This window comes from Chamaea fasciata, unplaced genomic scaffold (assembly GCF_029207755.1).
Source record: "Chamaea fasciata isolate MVZ Bird 193981 ecotype frontalis unplaced genomic scaffold, bChaFas1.0.hap1 SCAF_10, whole genome shotgun sequence".
NCBI lineage: Eukaryota > Metazoa > Chordata > Aves > Passeriformes > Sylviidae > Chamaea > Chamaea fasciata.
Genome location: NW_027094095.1, coordinates 9,296,684 through 9,315,081, shown reverse-complemented (window position 1 = coordinate 9,315,081; position 18,398 = coordinate 9,296,684). Strand labels below are relative to the sequence as shown.

Genomic DNA, 18,398 nt, shown 5'->3' with positions numbered 1-18,398 from the left:
AATGCTTCAATTCCCACTGACAGCATTGTACAGTCATACAATAGAAGTCCATCTCACCAGGCTAGAAAGCTTTAACAGTAATGCTGAGGTCTAACTCTTCCACCACCGAAAAAATGTATTTTATTAAATGCAGACTGGGAAGCAGAGAAATACTCCAAAACCTGGCTTTATTACTTCAGTTTTCTGAATATACTTTTATCACTTATGATTCTGATCACTTATGTCCTTTCCAGACACACCTAAGGTCAGCAAAAACCTGGGTATGTTAAGTATAACGGAAAAAAGGCTGCACCTCACGAAGCCTTCCCAGCACACCTTGTTACTGCAGACAAACAAATTCCTGGGACACACACCTCTACAACATGCAGATCAAACAAAACACATTTTGTCTTCTCATAGACAAGAACTTTCACCAATTGTTACTCAGCCTACATGCCCTTCCAGAGCCTAGGCAAAGAGGACAAGATATCTCTCTCTAAACATATATTGTACATATGTTTACAATCAAGTCTATAAAACATATTTAAGCAAAGACTTTGCACTCACTGTCACAGACTTCAGAGTCATCCCGTGGTAGGTGCCCATGGTGTCAATCTTGAAGCCTTCCGTTTCTGCAAAGAAGAAGAAGCCTTCTGTAAACCCACAGCAACGTCACATCAAAATGGACAACACTGGAGATCTCTCTGAAGTTATTTTGTTAAAGAACACATGTTGCTGCTGCTGGTGGTGGTTTAGGTTCTGTTCCCAGTACAAAACCTGGGTAGTCACTAGGAAATCTGCTTTCTTTAGACAAAGGTCAGTTTGATATTGCCGCTTTCTGTAACCAGAGTAAGCTTTTCCTGCTGCATGGAATAATTGAAAGCACTTCAGAGAAAGGCTATAAACCTAAATCTTGGTGACAATATGTGAGAATATGTTACAACTTGCATGCAGTCTCAGAAATTCACCTCACTACAAGATTGAGAAGCCCCATTCATATTCCCAGAATACATTATAATGCAACGTATTCAACTTGTATTAATGGAAAGATATACCTAAGAAACCGATTTACATGCCAACTATAAAAAGTGTGGCCATTAAATTGATAAATTCACTTCTGGAGTGCTGAAGAGCAACACTGTCATTGTCATATGATACAGAGGCCAGAACCTGCATAAATACACAATACCAGACTAAAGGTTATAAAAAGGGGCATTCTTGGGGTGGGTTTTTTAAATAATTTTAATTAGATTGAATTCATGCTAAGTGCCAGAAATCTGCAACTGCCCAATGACTAAACCTGCTGTCAGTAGCCCATTTGCTTTTAAATACTCCTTCCCTGTCCCCCTATTCTCAGCACTTAAAGAACAAAGAAAGCCCCTGAATAGTGCCACCAGGGCTGGAAAGAAAACCTTTTTCCTTCTGTAAACTCCCTAGCCTCATGCATCTACCATGAACTGATCCCATCACCCAACCATCCAAACAGTTCCTACCTAAAATGGCATGATAATCACCACTCAAAACATGATAAACAAGCATTTGTCTACATCTAAGCAACTTTCGGGCTATTTCGGCTAGACTTGGGTAAAGGTAACTGACACTGTGCAGAAACAGCTACTTGGAAGTGGTATGTTTTTGTCATTTCTTACACTCCCTTCATTTTGTGCACCAGCACGAAATCATGATAGACAAAGAAATAAGGCAGAACCAAAGCAGGGCTCCTACCTGAGCCTAAAAAGTCCAAGAAAAAAACTGAATTTTCAAAGCTGTTAGAGCTTTTTGCTCCCATCATGAGTAAATCAACTTACACTGAAACCCAGATAACCTTGAATGCAATGCACATGTTCTGGGAAACATCTGTGGCTGCTCATTCTTTCTTCCTTAGATGAGGAAGATCATCAGGCACTTAAAGGAAATGCAGCCAAAAAAGTTTCCCAGATTTAAGAACTCTCCAGTGCCTATAAAAAGATACTCCAGAGTTTGGAACTTATCATACTCTTCTCACCACAGAGACAGCTATCTACTTACTGAACAGTTTGGGGTTTCACCTCCTCCCCCTCACTCCCTCAATTATGCCACCAGACCTGCCACCCACTACCAAGTCAAGATCCTCAGTGTCACTGACCATATTTTGTTTTACACTCACCTCGGTTCCAGTTCTCCTTCAGCTTCACTGCTCAAGGCCAACCCTCCCTTTCTCCCAGATTTAACATTTCTGAACTACAGACATAATTCTGAGAAAGTAAAACGCAGGTACAGACACATATGAATCCAGTCCTTCCTACAAAAAAAAAAAAAAGAGCAGCCTACCCTTCCTATAGAAATTGATACTACCTCCCTATATAAGCCTTCCCATCTTTCCCCTCAACCCCAGGCTGTAACTATGCCTTGAGTCAAAAATATTTTCATGGAGAACAGTTTGCTCTGTGACTATATAGGTCACTGCTGCAGGACAGGGAGCATGTTAATATTTCAGGTGGTGCCTGGAGCCTTGTAGAATGCTTGGTAGAACTCCCTAAGTTGAAGGGATGCTTGTGGTGACTTGGAGTGACATAAATCAGAGGTAACTAATCTAGGCTGACAGTTGTTTGTGAATTTCGGGACATCACCACCAGAAGAACCTTTATCCTTTCCAGGCTGACCTATTATGGGTTCCTCATGCCTGTGACACAGAGTTTCCAACTATTTTGGTCAGAACTTCTTTCCAAAGAATACAGACACCCCATCGCAAGACCAGCAGAGCGCCATCCTCTGTTGTGCCTGGCCTGCTGTGGCTTCTTTCCTCTCAGCACAAACCCTGACTTTGTAATTAGTTCTCCCAGTTTGTTCCCTGTCTCCATCAGCATTGCAAAGGGAATAAAGGCCCAAAGAGCCAGCAGCACAGTTCGAAAGTAAATCAAAGGGGAGAGAGGCACCTGGCAGGGAACAAATCTCTGCTCAACTGCCACGGGTTTCATCTTTTGCAAAAGTCTTCCCAAGTCTCTCATAAAATCTGTCCTGGTTCATTTAATGAGCCCTGAGAGCCACAAACCACAGCTCTGGCACTCATCAGCTTCCTGCTCCCAGCCGTGTCCTGACCCTTCTCTCTAGCAGGAGAAGTAAATAACTTGGATGAAGAGCTACTTGTTGCCTCAAGCAAACTCCAGCTTCCTGCCTGACGAATGTTCCCAGCAGCTACACAGGGGCCCCAGTACTATTTAGAAGCTATTCAGGTAGCAAATAAAACAGTTCTGATAATTAGCAAATAACGGCACGGTAGCTTTGTGTACTAATTCAAATATAAGACATGTTAAATGGTCAGTGTAGGTACCCAAATACATCCCTGCAGCCTCTATAAGAGCTACTGCAGGGCCCCTGCTCTGCTGTCTGCAGGGAAGAAATCACATCCCAAACTGCCCACCAGCTCTCCAATTTCCTGCCTCAAACTCTCAAGCAATTGGTGAATTAGAGTCAAGCATCTTCAGCTTCCAGAGGGCCACAGCAAACGCCCCTGAAGCAGGAACAGCACTGACATTTCTCAGAACACAGCTGTATCGATTCCATCTCACGCATGTGATATTGTACCTGCCAGCCAATCCCTTCTCTTACAGACACAAACACTGCCAGAAGCAAGAGCCCTGCCCCTGGCACATCTGTACCATTTTGTAAGGTCTCGAGGGTTTGTACACTTGGGGACATCCCAGCAGCACCCTCAGCTCCACTCACTGTGCGCAGCCTGGGTAAAGCAGGAAACAAAGGTTTCCAGGTCACGCACTCCACTGTGCCAGCTTCATTCCCACTTCAGAAATTGCTGAGGGTGTCAGCCAGGTTAATGCCGTAAAAGATATTCAAGGACCAGGCTAGAAAGCAGAGGCACTTCTTCCAGATTGTTCTCCAAGGCCAGGGTCTGACCCTGATAGAGCTGCTCAAAAGCAGGTCAGGGATACAAGAGGAACCACGGGCACAGGGAAGAGGAGCAGAAGAGCAGCGCCCGGAGCCCGCGGGCCATGCCCTCAGCACTCCTCAGCACAAATGCTCGGCCACACCCTCCACGAACACAAAAGCAATGCCTCTCCTCTCCCTCTCAAAGCAGCTCCAACCTGCGCTGCTGAGTCACGCACTAGCCCTGAGATGCACTGGTAACATCTGGCCAAGAATTAGTCTGTAACTCCAGCTGCAAAACCCCAGCTCCACTGGTGGCAATAGAAGCAGTTAAAATGATAAGCCGTCTACTAAGAAAGGGTTATTTAAGAAAAAAGAGCCTCATAAATAAAGGTACCATGATGGTATCCTTGTTTTTAAGCTTGGAATTAGATGCAGAACAATTATTAAAAAACTTACTTAAGGGTCTACAATACACTTGGAATTTTCAATATAATTACTACAAAGTTTCAACACACATTTCCTTTAGGCAAAGAGCAGTTCACATTAAATGCTTCAATCACAGGTGTAGCACTAAGGACTAAAGAATGCAAGCAAAGCCCAACAATAATTTCATCATGAAAAACTGTACTAAGACCTTTTGTTCGCCAAATATAATCAGTTTTAGAAATACACACATTGTTAAAAACACCGACATCAACAGATGCCTTACATCTTGAGAGACTAAACATAATAACTAGAACTGAATAAGCAACTCTAATGCTTCAAAAACATGACCTGTCACCAGGGTTTTTTTCTTCTTCAGTCATTGTATGTATTATGGTCACAGTTTCTCAGTTCCGTGACCCAAAGACTGGCAAAAGAACCATAAACATTTTCAGTGTGATTCATCACTAGTTACCTTTCTAGCATCCCCATGCATCTATCTGAGTGCCTTTTCCTGTTTAAAATCATTTCACCTGGAAATTAAAATATGCACCCTAATGCATCAGCTTTTTGGACTGATTATATTCTCCATCATCATTTGGGTGCATGTTCCATTTCCTTGCATATAATTATTAATGCACAGAGTGCCTTCCACTTAAAGCCACTCTCCACATCCATCTAGGTCACTCTGCACTTTGATTCTGCACCTTCTGCAGCTCAAGTCATCCAATCCAGCTACAAACTTGAGCTCTGATACATTACCAAAAGAATAAAAGACTTGAAAAAGACTCAAATTAACCTGAATTTCTGGGAAGAAGTCAAGGGAAATAAAAACAGAACAATGCAGCACGTCTCAGACACTGAAGAGCTCAAGTTAAAGACTTGGTTTGAATTGTGGATGAATAAGACTGAATAACCACTTATTTTTTCAGCGGTATACTCTTCAAGCCCCAGATAGCAACACTCTGTAGACTGCCTGGAAATGATTCACTACCCCACTTCACAGCCCCAGTAATTTAATCCCTGACACCACACGTCACTCTGCGTGAGAGTTTACTGAGCACTCCTTTACTGTACTGTACCCTAACAAGTCAAAGTTTCACCCCTGAAGTTCCAACCTACACTAAGTGCTTTACAAATCCTCTGTACAGTTCCTATATAACAGATCTGTAATAATCTTACCAGTAATTAACGCCAACATCTTAATTTTTTCACAGTTAGAAACCATTTATGCATATTTGCCAGCACAAAAATGAATGTACGGTGCTGAAAGTTTTTAAACTAGTTGGTCACACCAAGCCAGAAAATACAGATAGACCACATTCTTTTTCCAAATGTGCATCTCTCTCGCACATATTGTTTGTTAGGAAAAAAAAAAAAAAAAAGGAAGAATATAAATCTTAAAGTGAATTCAATAAATAAAAGTTTAACAGGTCAGACTAAGCCTGACCAGTAAAACTGGTCACCTTCAGAACCTTCTATCTCCTGCTCCAAATTCTACTCTCCCTGTGTAAAAGGGTATCACACAATTTAAAACAAAGTAACTTATAATAACTGATTTATAAAGAAACTTTCTTAACAAGGTACAGAAGAGAGAAACAAAATGTTATGGTCCAGAGTCACCTCAAATACAATAACTTCACAGTCCTCTCTTCCCTGGCCTTAGCACTCAGGACTGATTGAAAGCCAGACAAACCTCTGGAAACTGGCAGCTGTGTCTGAAAGCCCAATAAAGTTATAAATAAAACATAAAATGACAATATCAGGAAGTCAATAGCAAACTCTCCTGAAGGAAACACTTGAACACAGTCAAGAATATTCTTTTCACCATTCTGGGCTGAAATCACACAGCAAGACTCTAATTTACACTAAACAGGACTGAATATTGCTGGAGGCTTTGGGGTTTTTTTGTTTTATTTTGGGGAGAGTAGTAACAATTGGCTTCTACTATGTGGAAACTTTGAGAACAACAGGAACACTTCTGGAATAAGCCTTAAAGGCCTGACCTTGGAACAGCACTAGGAAACTTGACTTTGCCATCCAAGCAGAGGTGCACTCAAGGGGTCACAAAAATGTTACATCTTCCAGAGTACCACCCCAGCAGTACTGTACACTTTGAAATTACAGAGCAAACAAGCATGTGAAAGAGATCTTCTGAGGTAAAGCCACCCAAGGAAATGGGAGAAAAACAAGGTATAGTATCCACAACATATATATCGATAATGTGTACTTAAATATCAAACATTAAGCCACATAGGAGAGGACACAAAATAAGCTCCTAAAGCATCAAATGGCATTTGAGCACAGGATTTTTAAATCCTGAAAAAGATTGTAAAATTATGTTGCTCAAGAAGATATGACAAACTGCAGTTTGAAAAAACATCCCCAGTTGTAGAGATGCATATTAATAAAATGTAAGAAAAAAACCTGACTCAAGCAAGTAATACGAAGGAAAGGAATAGGACCACCAAGGTAAAAGCAGAGGAAGTTTAGCACAGGATGGAGCTCTGTGCTGTTGAAGAGAAGATACCATCACTAACTGCCAGCATGAAAGAAACCAAAGCAACAGGAAGGAAACAGCACCCAAGCAAAGTGGTTGCAAGCAGTTCACCTCCTCACCTCAAAAACATTTGAGCGGCTGGGCAGGATGGGTGCACTGCCAGACAACGTGTTCTTCCACTTTCCATGTGGAAATACCTTCCTACTGCAAACATTCTAATGCATCACACAACCTGAAGAATGCCAAAGGAAAGGTTTCTCTTTGCCTGACCAAAGCTGCAGGAACAAGAGCCCCGCTGGACAAAAGGTGACCAAGCCCTACCCCAGGGCTGCTGAGCAGTTCCACTGACTGCAAGTGAACTCACTGTTTGCTCTTCAAGAACAGCACAATTACCATCCTCTCACATTGACTATTAAACCACTCTAGCAGCAAAGCCTATAGCATCTGGCATGAAAATTTTAAGTGAGTCTACCAGAGAGGCATCCTGATACACCAGGCATCAGAAATAATGATCCATCACGAGAAGCAGAGAAATTTGGCTGCAACTCAACAGTTTACTTAATGCATGTTAAAATTCCTAAATTTACTCCCTTAGCTCTACAAGCTTTGAATTTCTTATGCTAAGGACAAGGCAGCTAATGGGAAAATTCTGTATTAAAGCACACAAGTATTCAAAGAAAAACAGTTCACCTCTTTGCCGCCTAAACTTTAAATACTTTAATATCATCCAAAACCGAATATAGGCAATACACCACAATCCTGCTGCAACTAGAAGAGGACTACTGTGAACCCTTCCTAGGATTTCAATACATCTGAGGAAAGAGCAAACAGGTGAGACAGAAAGAAAAAAGCCTAGAGACATTGCCTTTTGGCTTTGTTTCAATCTTTAGCCAAACCCACCACTGCACCCATTGCTACAAGCATCACACCATCCTGCCTTCCACAATTTGTAGCCAACCACAGGCAGTCGCAGAGGGCAAGGTGTGCAAACCCTCAGAATGGCATAAATCTGTAGTTCATTTCTTTCTGGTAAGTGCTATCCATCATTACTAAATAAACGTGGATACAATGGCATGAAGACTCCAAGTTATTGCCCTTTGAACTTAATTATCTTAATTTTCCTTCAGAATTCTTTCCCAAAAGTCCCAGTACTTCAACTTTTCCATAAACACGTGTAGTTCTTAAGTTCTTACTAGACTTATTGTAAAAAAACAGAGTTTAATGAAAAAAAAAAAAAAAAAGCCTTATTTTATTTTTATTGATGACTCATTCTGCTTGTAGTCTCACTTCTACACTGGATTTTTGGGAGCGACAGCTGCATTTTGAGGGCAACTAAATTAAAAATCCCAGAAGGAATGAGTTCACTTATGACAGAGCTGCAAGAGATGTGCATCGTCCAGTTTTAAGCAAATGACATTATCAGTGCATTAATGCCTAATTATGATAGGAAAACCGCCTGTATTCAGAATCCCAGTTAGACTACAATTTAAGAGTTAATAGTTTTACAATAGAATACCCTAGAAGTAAATGAGATCTTTGCTATATTCTGAAGATAATTTGAAGCCAAAGAAGATCCCAAATATCTCTAGGTCCTCTCCTAAAAAGCCCAGATGCTAATTACTAATTCTGTCTAACTTCCATGTGATGTACCAATACCTTTCACAAGTCAATCTCATGTTTAAAATACTTTTTTTCCAACACCTCATTTTTATTTCCAGTGCTAGCCTACACTTAGCTAACTTGGTATTCTTCACCTATGTATTTCTTTAAATATACCTAGAAACCTGAAATACAAAATTAACTTTGTGTGACTACACCAAATATAAGTAACCAGAAAGTTAAAGCAGATAAACACACTCTAGAATGGAGTGTGACAGTGAGTCAGCCAGGTAAAATATGACCACATCACAAAGGAATCTTTCAACTGGAACAATTGCTGCAGTCCAGTCAATCCCATTTCAGCACCAAGAGAAAACCCCAACACCACATTCTCAGAATCATGCAACACCGAAATGGATTTCTCACCACTGCTAATTACAGACAATCTTTTTTTTTCCCTGTCAGTCTTCTGATCTCATCATAATGAAGTTTCTACATTCAGCTCACACTGATGAGCTGCTCCACAAACTCTTCTGGCTTCTTCTTTCCTGCCATGCAAAACTTGTTATTTCCTGTTTCCTCCTGAACCACACACATGTGGTAAAAGCAAACAATCCACCCACCTGTTGAGGACAGATGTTGTCTGCAGGGCTCCTGATCAGAACCATGTCATTTGGCAGCTAGGAGGACACAGACCACCCCTGTACCTGAGCTTCTTGTTGTAAAAGAGTCCGCAATGAATTACAGGCTTTGGTGCATTTGAACTGTTACACCTGACCACTGATTTCTTGCTCTGCCTTTTTTTATTTCACACCGTCCACTACTAGATATTTACTACTTTTAAATCTTAAAAGGAAATGGTATTAAAAGGAAAACTACTTGGCAGATAGATGAGTTTTGAAGGTTTAAGATATTAGCAGAAGGAAACTGAGTAAGGACTAGTAAAAATATTCATGGAAGGGTTGCTTTAGCTTTATATTTTTTGTTCCTTTCTTTCCCAAATTGCCTTGGCTTTTCCTGTAACAATTCATTCACCACAGAAGCTACTTCAGATTATTTTTCAGTGCTGAAAAAGCTACAAAAAATCCTGCTTTGGCTTTTTTCTCCATCCCACCATGCAACTGACAATGAGCAGTAGTAAATAAAACTACTGCACTGAAAATGAAGTATATTGAGACGAACAGGGATAGACGTCAAGAGGATATAATACAATATCTGACCAAATTTCCCACAGGAGGTTTCATACACAAACAAACACCCCCATAAACATAAAGGATGTATTCATATGTAGATGCATCTTTACAAAACTTTTTTTTTAAATAATTTCAGGGATGAGTTGGCTACAGTTTCCATGAACAAAAAATGGTAATAGTTTGGACAAAGCCAAATATCCTAAAAAATTCAAGTTGAATTGTTCACTTACAATTTAAAATAGCATTTAGCAGCATGTAAGTCCTTGAAGCCAGAATAGAAAGCCATTAAAAACATTAAGCCCTTAAAAACATGGAAAGTTCCATTAAAGAGGAAAATTATTTTGTTTGAGAACTAGGAGGAAGAGGCAATTCAGAAGTGTAACAAAATTTGCATGACCTTCTGCAAGAAGCACAAAACCATCCAAGCACAACAAACACAAGATTGCAAAATCAAACCACAGCAAGACATGAAAGTGAAGTAACTGAACTTGTACTAAAAACAAGATTGAAAAAAGCAATGGGGACAGCAGAAAAATTGCATTAGAAAGACAAATCATCACTCAAGTTCAATGTTCACCATGTTTTAAAACTGGTGAGAATTCTTCAATATTGTAGATTGTTTCCATCTCCTCTCCAGAAGGGCATTTGTGTTTTGCACTGATGTTCCCAGTTTGTTTTTTAATTTAAATAGACACAACTAGATAATATCAACTTGAAATTACTGGAGGCAACTTTTAGAGTAACTGATTGTTTGAGGATAAGGATGAGGATAAGTACATGTTATGCACTTGACATTTATCCTTGCATTTGTGCTTTTTTATTAATGCATAGGACCCTCCCCAAACAATTTTTCCCCCAAGAAGTTCTGGTTTTAAGCTTTCAGTTTGCTTCCTAAGAGGTAGAAATAATTTCTACAAAATAATACTTTTGAATTTTATTACTTGGAAAGGTATCTTTAGGCATAGTTACAGTACTTTTTTTGTCTTTTCATACGTTTGTGAAATAATAGCAGAGAAAATCCCCTAATATGAACTTTATGACCTGTCAATTTTGGTTATCATTTTTTTTTTTCCTTTGAAAAAAGCATTGCAATCAACTTACCCTCTTTGCCTTTAAATCTTTCCTGATCGTATCTGTTGTAGGCAGCTGGAATAGGTTGCTTATTTCGTAAAGTGGGATCCTAAAACAGGTTAAATAACATTTGTCAAACATACTAAAAGGTATTTCATGGTTTCTGAATTTCATACTCAAGAGTATAAAACCAGTTTATTTTCATAGGAGTTTCAATACATTTAAAAACTTCTGATGTTTCCATTCAATATCCACTTACAGTCTTACAGAAACAGAGTTTAGTACTGAATGCAAAGAGAACAACCTGAGGCAAAACTAAAACAATGAACAGTCACAAACTACATTACTAAAATCTCTACTAAGGTTTTGTTATACTTAAAGAATTAGTAAGGCAAAAAACATCAACTGACAATTCATGATTAAGCCTTCAGCCACACAAAATTTCCCTTATCAGCCTAATTAAGATAAAATTTTGCATTTAAAAAAAAAAAAAACCGCACCAAAAAACAATTTTGAGGAAAAAAGGCATTCTGGGAAAAAAGTTTTTGAAAAGCACCAATCTAGAGGTACACTCGATACCAATTCAATCCTTTGTGTGAATGGCTTAGTTATGTATTCACACCTATTCTGAGTGGGACATTGGAATAATGCCATGCACAATTTAAGAAATTCAACATAAATCAAATATTTACATGCTGGAATTCATCTTGCTATTTAAATTTAGTTCTTTGTTAAATGCAGTAGCAGCAAAAACAAAACACAGCATGATTAAATAGCTTTTAGAGCAGACTACCACCATGTTCAAAGATATATTAGGTTTAATAGAACACAATAGTAAACAGCACAATTCTAAACAAATCCTGTCTAATACCTAGATAGAAGTAAACAACACAGCTCTAAGTCTGTCCTGCTTTATTACAGGCAAAAGAAAGCTGGTTCGAGCTGTTCCCACTCATGAGTCATGTTCCAGATTCTTAAACATTTGCTACCCTATCTGTCAGAAAAGCAGCAAAACATTTCATTTGAAATGGCAGCACTCTCATCAAATACATTTTTTGCAAATAGATGCAGCATGTGGCTAATGCTTGATAGATGCAGAAGCTGGCACTAGCAGATTAATCTCTCAGTAACAAGAGCATATTGAACTAATTAAACTAATATATTCAACTCTTTAAATACCAATAAATGCAACTTAAGTCAAAGAGTAGCAGTGAATTTATGCTTGAAAAATGTGCATTTTTTGGAAGCAAACCAAAACAAATTGTGTTTGTAATACTGAGAAGACCTGTCCTCTCACTGTTGTTGTCCCAGCCCTGGTGTCCAGGCAAACACCGTTCTTACCGTTGGTGCCGTGTTGGGTGCAGGTCTTTGCTCGGGTGCTCGGCCTTCTTCTCTGGCTTTCACTGATTGAAGGATTGCAAAAATATTCTTGGCAAAGTTCTGGAAAAGATATCAGGTACCTGTGAACCTTACTGACCATCTGCATTTCACATACCAGCCATCCAGGTAGAAGACACCACTTGGTTAACTTACATTTCACCAAAAATCAAAACCGGTGCACCAATTTTCTAAATTGCTGATTTCTGACCCCTTTTCTGTGACAGGACCCAAACATGAGCAGGGTTTTAAGGCATCATTGCTACCCCCTATTCTTTAAACCTGCTAAATCTAACTGACTTCATTACACCACAGGGTAAACTAAACTCCTCTCAAAGCACTTGTAACCTACATGCTACAGAGTTAAGCGTACACAATGTCTCTTACTAATGTCAGTTTTCAGTAATGGTTCATCAGTTAAAGAAACCTTTTATCAATTAGGGAAAACAGCTTTTTTTTACTGGTTCAGAACAACAAGATATTCACAAAATGCTTACACTGTTCCAGAGTACTGTATATTAACACTTAAGTGGTATTAACACCACTGGCATCATGAAACAAATATGTGTATTACAAAACAAAGACTTCTGGGGTGAATTTTGCAGAAATCACTTAAGAGTCGTACTGCAAAGCTTCCCTAAGCCTGCTCATTTTCCTCAGTGGTCATCTTGTCAATCCACTGCAAGCCACCAAGGGCAGGAATAGGAAGACCACTCACAAAGACAAAGCTATCCCCTGAGCAAAGCCAGTTCTTTTGACTGACAAAATCTGAAAGAATGCACACAAAACTGTGGTTTAAAGTTTTAAATTTAAAGTTCTTTTCAGTCAGAAAAATCCTGGGGGAAAAAACCTTTCAAGAGCTGCAAGCTATGCATGTATCCATTATATGAGGACACCCAAAGTTTAAACAACAGGCTTTTTTACTGCAAATTCAGATTTCTCCCAAACTGTGGCCTGGGCATTGTATCAATCACAATTCTTGTCATTGCTGTGCTTTATCACACACTGTCTCTAGGAAACAAGGCTACTCCATCTTCTGAAACTCACAAGGAGGAACTAATTAACAACAGGAGCAATGTTTTAAGAATGCTTGTCATGAGAGTGATTGTCCATGCAGAAGCCAAATCTCCCAGTCACAAGGAAGTTACAACCAACACACACATCCATATTTTACTCATAAAGCCTACAGTTAACATAGTCCTAAAGGCAGTTTGGACTTCAAATGATGAATTTTTCAAAGGCCTTTAAACATATGGGACTTTAATAACCTTAAATTGCACATCCTGGACGAAACTCAGGTTAAAACATCCCAGAAGAGTCTTTCTCCCATCTGCTAAAAACAAGACACTAATAAGCACAGAATTAGAAGTGTTCTTGCTGATGTTTTTTTTTCCACTGCATGAAAATGCAAGACCCCCAGGGCCACAACTAATGGCTGTCTGGAAGAGGAGAAAACCAGCAGTGTTTTAACAAGCACTCAAACTAACATCACCCTCTTGCTGGTCACTGGCTTGGTCAGGGATAAGGGATTATATTAGTGTGACAGAAAAATGATTGAGCAGGAAGTCCATTGCATGTAGCAGCTGATTTGTAAAGCCCTGCAGAGTTGAAGGCTGCTAAGTTCTCATTGTTCATCCCTTCAGAGATCAGAATATGAATATCCATTAGCTTCTGTCCTAGATTTAGTTCAACTTAATAATCAAGTACAACATTTTTACTACCAAAAACTTCTGATCTGGGGGACAGAGCAGAAAAGAACACAGAAGAAAACCACAAACATCAAAATATTTGTTTCTCTGCACAGATGCTCTATCCCTTGCCAACACAGTGACTAACACACACCAAATCAAGTTACTATCACTGGTGGTAACTTAATGCCAGGATGTTTGTGGAGAAATCCCAGGGCCAGTCAAATCAGACGGCTCTGATGAGGAAGGCTTAATGAGGCCACATCACTAACTAAACTTCATTTGTAATAAAATTACTTCCATCACAATATATCACAGTTTATTCTAAAAAATTGCAGCCTTTGTTTACTCACCATAACCTTAATTCCCATTAACAAAGACTTCTAGTCACTACAGCAGCTTTATCATGCTAGCAAAAATAAATATATTTTTTCTAATAGTGATCATCAAAGATAAACATTGGTTTCAGCTTCATTGAAAACAATTCTAGAGGAAAAAAATTCAAGTGTACCTCATCTCAATCATCTGACAAAAATAAAACCTTAAATCTAACACGTAAAACTACAAGTATATACCCTGTTACACAACATGGCTTACAGTGCTTCAAAACTTTCCTATAGCTATGTTGTAACCAATTTTTAATCAGATTTACACTCTGGTGTTTCACTGCAGAGAAAGAGGAGCCTAAGAAAAATCATATAAACTCAAAAAAAACTCTTATTTGAACTGACAGTAAGGATTTCTTGGACACGCATCCGAGGAAATCAAGAGCTGCAGAATGTTGTAAACATTGTCCAGACTCAGACTAGGGCTGGAGAAGGAAGAATTGAGCCCCAACTACATTTCTTTATACATTTGGTCGATATGCTGAGACATACTGCTAAATCCTTTACAGCCATTGGCAGACTGAAAGGCATGATGCTGTGCCAAAAAGGCAATATTCCTATCACACGTTTTCAGTAATTCCTATATATGGCATGACAAGAAAAATGAAAACAGCATTGAGATGGCCTCATAAAAAGTACAGCAGGAATTAAAACACTGCTCATAAGGAACATGAAGTGATAAACTGTATATTTAAAAGAAAATATTTTGCACATCTAAAATTAGAGCACATATTTAAATCTGGAATTCAAACCAAAAAGTAAAAAAATCATTTAAGGCATCACTCTCCCATGCCTTAGAATATGTATCTTCAATTTGCAAACTGTTCACCAACTTTGAAGTCGATTTTCTCTCTTCCCTGCTCTTGTAATTCACAACTGCAGGGCCTCACGGTACCCCTCAAACTGTTCTCTGCACACTTCTGAGCTAGACAAGCCATGCTGGGGTACACAGCAAGCACACTGCCACACAGGAGATTGCAGATTAACCCCCTGAACAAACAGGTGTTTGTGATCCAGCCTTCAGGACAATGGTAGCTTATGAAATTCACGTTACACTACTGGAATTTATATTGCTAAACAACTGAAAGCAGAGCACATGATGACACTGCCAAGCTCCAGATTAGGGAGCCTATTAAAAAATGTTGATAAAATTGAACTTGTTACTGACTGTTGGGGGGAAAAAAACTAAAAATCAGACATTCCTTTCACAAAAAGGTAATCTGGCCATTTCTTTGTGTTCCACTCAAAAAGTTCACTGTGCATTACTAAAGCTGAACTGAAAACATAGCCATATTTGCTCCCCCCATATATAGCTGTGGACTGTGCTCCCTGTACAGCTCCCTGTATATTTCTGGACTATGTTTTCAGTAAAAAGGTGCAATTTTCACTTGTTCTGTGTTATCTTCACTGAATTTTTATAGCAGGAATATTATATGAAAGACAACAGAAACATTCAATTGGAAATGTTAATTCAGAAGTGTGAAAGAGCGGCAATACTGTAACAGCCTGAAGATACACTACAGCATAAAATCTCAAAAATCCCAATCCCCTTGATACATAAGCCTAGTTTATTTCTCCTATGAATGCACCATATGGAAATACATAATTTTTAATAGTTATGTTAGAGTAGCATTAAAGGAATTACTTTATAGCTGACCTAAATATTCTTTCAGGAAACATAATGCTTTATTCTACAAATTTTTTTGTCGAATTAAAGGCACGTAGAGAGAAAACAAGGGGTTTTGCTGCTCAATATAAATAAAATTTTTCAAATCTGGCCCATCTTTCCTTTAAATGCTGCATTCAAAATGTATGCAGTAGTGACTGGCAGCAAGAAAAGAATCTGCCTGGTTTTACTAAGAAAGCCCGTCCTGCATAAACTGGAGTTTGGGCACTCAGGCTGTACCATTTCATTTCTGCGCAGACATTCCAAACTCACCTGAAGGACTAATAAGGACACCAGTTGCCTGGCACACCTTTCCTTTTCCAATTTGCTATTAAAGTCCCACTGCTGTGAATTTCACGAACGTGAGACAATCCTGCCACCTAGAGCCCACACATGGGATGCTTTTACAATCAATTTCTTTTAAAATATCCAAAATTTTACTCCCAGACCTCTTCGTTGTCTAAAGTGATTAAAATACTATTAGTCTTGCTTCCAAATTGTTTTTCCATCTAAATTACTGAAACTGTAACTGATATTCTAACTGTAGTATTAAGCTCCTCACAGGTCACTTCACTACTAAGAATGGCCAAGAGTCATCAGAACAAAGAAGAAAACTGAAACTGAAAACACAATTTCTCACAACATTTACTTCAAACACAGTAGTTACTGTGAAGAGGATCAAACCTATAGAGAAAGTACATTAATTGTAAAAATAAACACTCAAGTACTAACTGCAGTAGTAATACTTTGCAGGTGGTAACACAAAACTAAAAATCATGACCACCACAAAGATCAGCTCCATATGTGGAAAAAAACCAGTTCTGCTCCTTAATATTTGCAAACAAGAATACAGAAGACCACAAAATAACAACATTCTGGAATAGTTCAGACACTGCATTTGATAAATCTGTAATTGTGGGTTACATCCAAGGTAAATGCCACATAGCAGGAAAATGCCAATCCCTCTACCTACGTCAGCTATAAACTCCAATCATCCTACTCAGGTCTGCTCTTCTCTCATCACCATGCACACAAAAATACCCAGAAGCTGGGGGTGGCACAGTGGGGAAATACAAATCAAGATGATGAAATTTAATACATAAAACTCACAGTCAAGAGCTATGAAATTAAATTGGAGCTTCAACTCTGTTCCCTTCTGTATTAACATCCTGTGTCATGGAAAACAATACACTGGACACGAAATAACTTTCCCAAAGGAAAGCACAGAGAACTAGTACATTAAAACAGGGCTGCAATAACTAAAGATATAAAAACTGAAAAACCATGAAGGCTTAAAAGACAAAGTTTTTCATTTCATCAAATTACTTGTTATACAGTATAAGATTTCCATGCTTCAAAACAAAACTTAAGAAAATGTGCTGGGTAGCCCAGTCTAAGCCTTTCACATATGAACAGAGGACATATAAATATAAGGATTAAGGCAGGAAAATATTTTATTTGATTCAGGCTTAGTCCCTACCTTATTAGAAAGAAAACCAAATTTATATTAAAACAGCTGTAATTTAGAGTATTTTCTTAATTTTTTTATTTAGATTAAGCAGGGAAAGTCTAACTACCCAAACTGTGAGAGAAGCAAATTCACCAGTCTGCAGCAGTGAAGCAACAGCAGGAAAAAAAAAAACAGACCATGCTTCAACATCTCGACCTTGACCTTGTAAGTAATATACACTTACAGGAACAAGGTTACACTTACAAAAGGATACAATTTCATGATGTAAAGGTTATGAAACTACAGAGACTCAGCTCCACCTAACTCTGATCCCATGCCAATTCTTAACAGTTTTCCCATTATAAAGAGTTATCTGCAGAAAGAGCCCACATCCCATCGTCCTTAGGTTTTATACAATCCTAACTCCACTAGAAGAAGTACGTACACCTCAAATGCCAATTTCTCCTGTCTAACTTACATGGTTCTACTTCAGTGCTTTTCCCTGGACTGTCACCAGGCAGGCAGTAATGTTAAGATGCCATAAAGGTCACTCTAGACTCCCAGTGCCTGGCAATGGCTTCAAAAGATTTACACAAGGCCCAGGGAGGAAAAGATACTTACATACATGCTAAAAGCTGAGAAATGCCCCAAAGCAGCAGCTGGGCCAGCTGCTCACAGATGTGTAAATGTCTGCCTGGACAATGCACCTACGTCAGGAGCGTGTAGCTAGTGTTCAGCTTCTCGGCTGCAGAGATTCAGAAAGGTTATGTGCTATAACCTTCAAGACTTCCCGTATCTTTGACAGGCTGGATTATGTTATTTCTTTGTACATAGGGTTAGAGTTCACTTGAGAAAATGTACTTCTAATATACTTGCAACTGTGAGAAAAGATAATTGAAGAGTGCTGGCTGAAATTTAAACTTTTAGCAATAATCTGTAGCATTTTCACGTGAACTGGGTCTGCCTGAGGTGGAGTTAATTCTGTCCCTGCTGCCCTGGCAGTGCTGCACCGTGCCTTGGTAGCCAGAAAGGTGCTGATAAGAGCCCAGTGTTTTGGCTGCTGCTGAGCAGTGCTGGCCCAGCACCAAGGCTGTCTCCACACCCTCTCCTCACCAGTCAGGAGCTGGGCAGGATCTTGAGAGGACAGCCAGCCAGGAGAGCTGACTGCAGGGAGATTCCCCATCACATGACATCTGCTCAGC

At 39.1% G+C, this 18,398-nt stretch overlaps 1 protein-coding gene across 1 annotated transcript in view; it reads right to left on the bottom strand.

The window, feature by feature from the left end:
* Nucleotides 1-18,398, bottom strand: part of CDC73 (cell division cycle 73) — a 102,502-nt gene that overhangs the window by 70,349 nt on the left and 13,755 nt on the right. The window contains exons 8-10 of the mRNA XM_066192269.1: nucleotides 11,971-12,069; nucleotides 10,660-10,738; nucleotides 547-611 (exon numbers count right to left, since the gene is read on the bottom strand). Coding sequence (XP_066048366.1) covers nucleotides 547-611; nucleotides 10,660-10,738; nucleotides 11,971-12,069 — 243 coding nt within the window. The remainder of the gene's footprint in view (nucleotides 1-546; nucleotides 612-10,659; nucleotides 10,739-11,970; nucleotides 12,070-18,398) is intronic.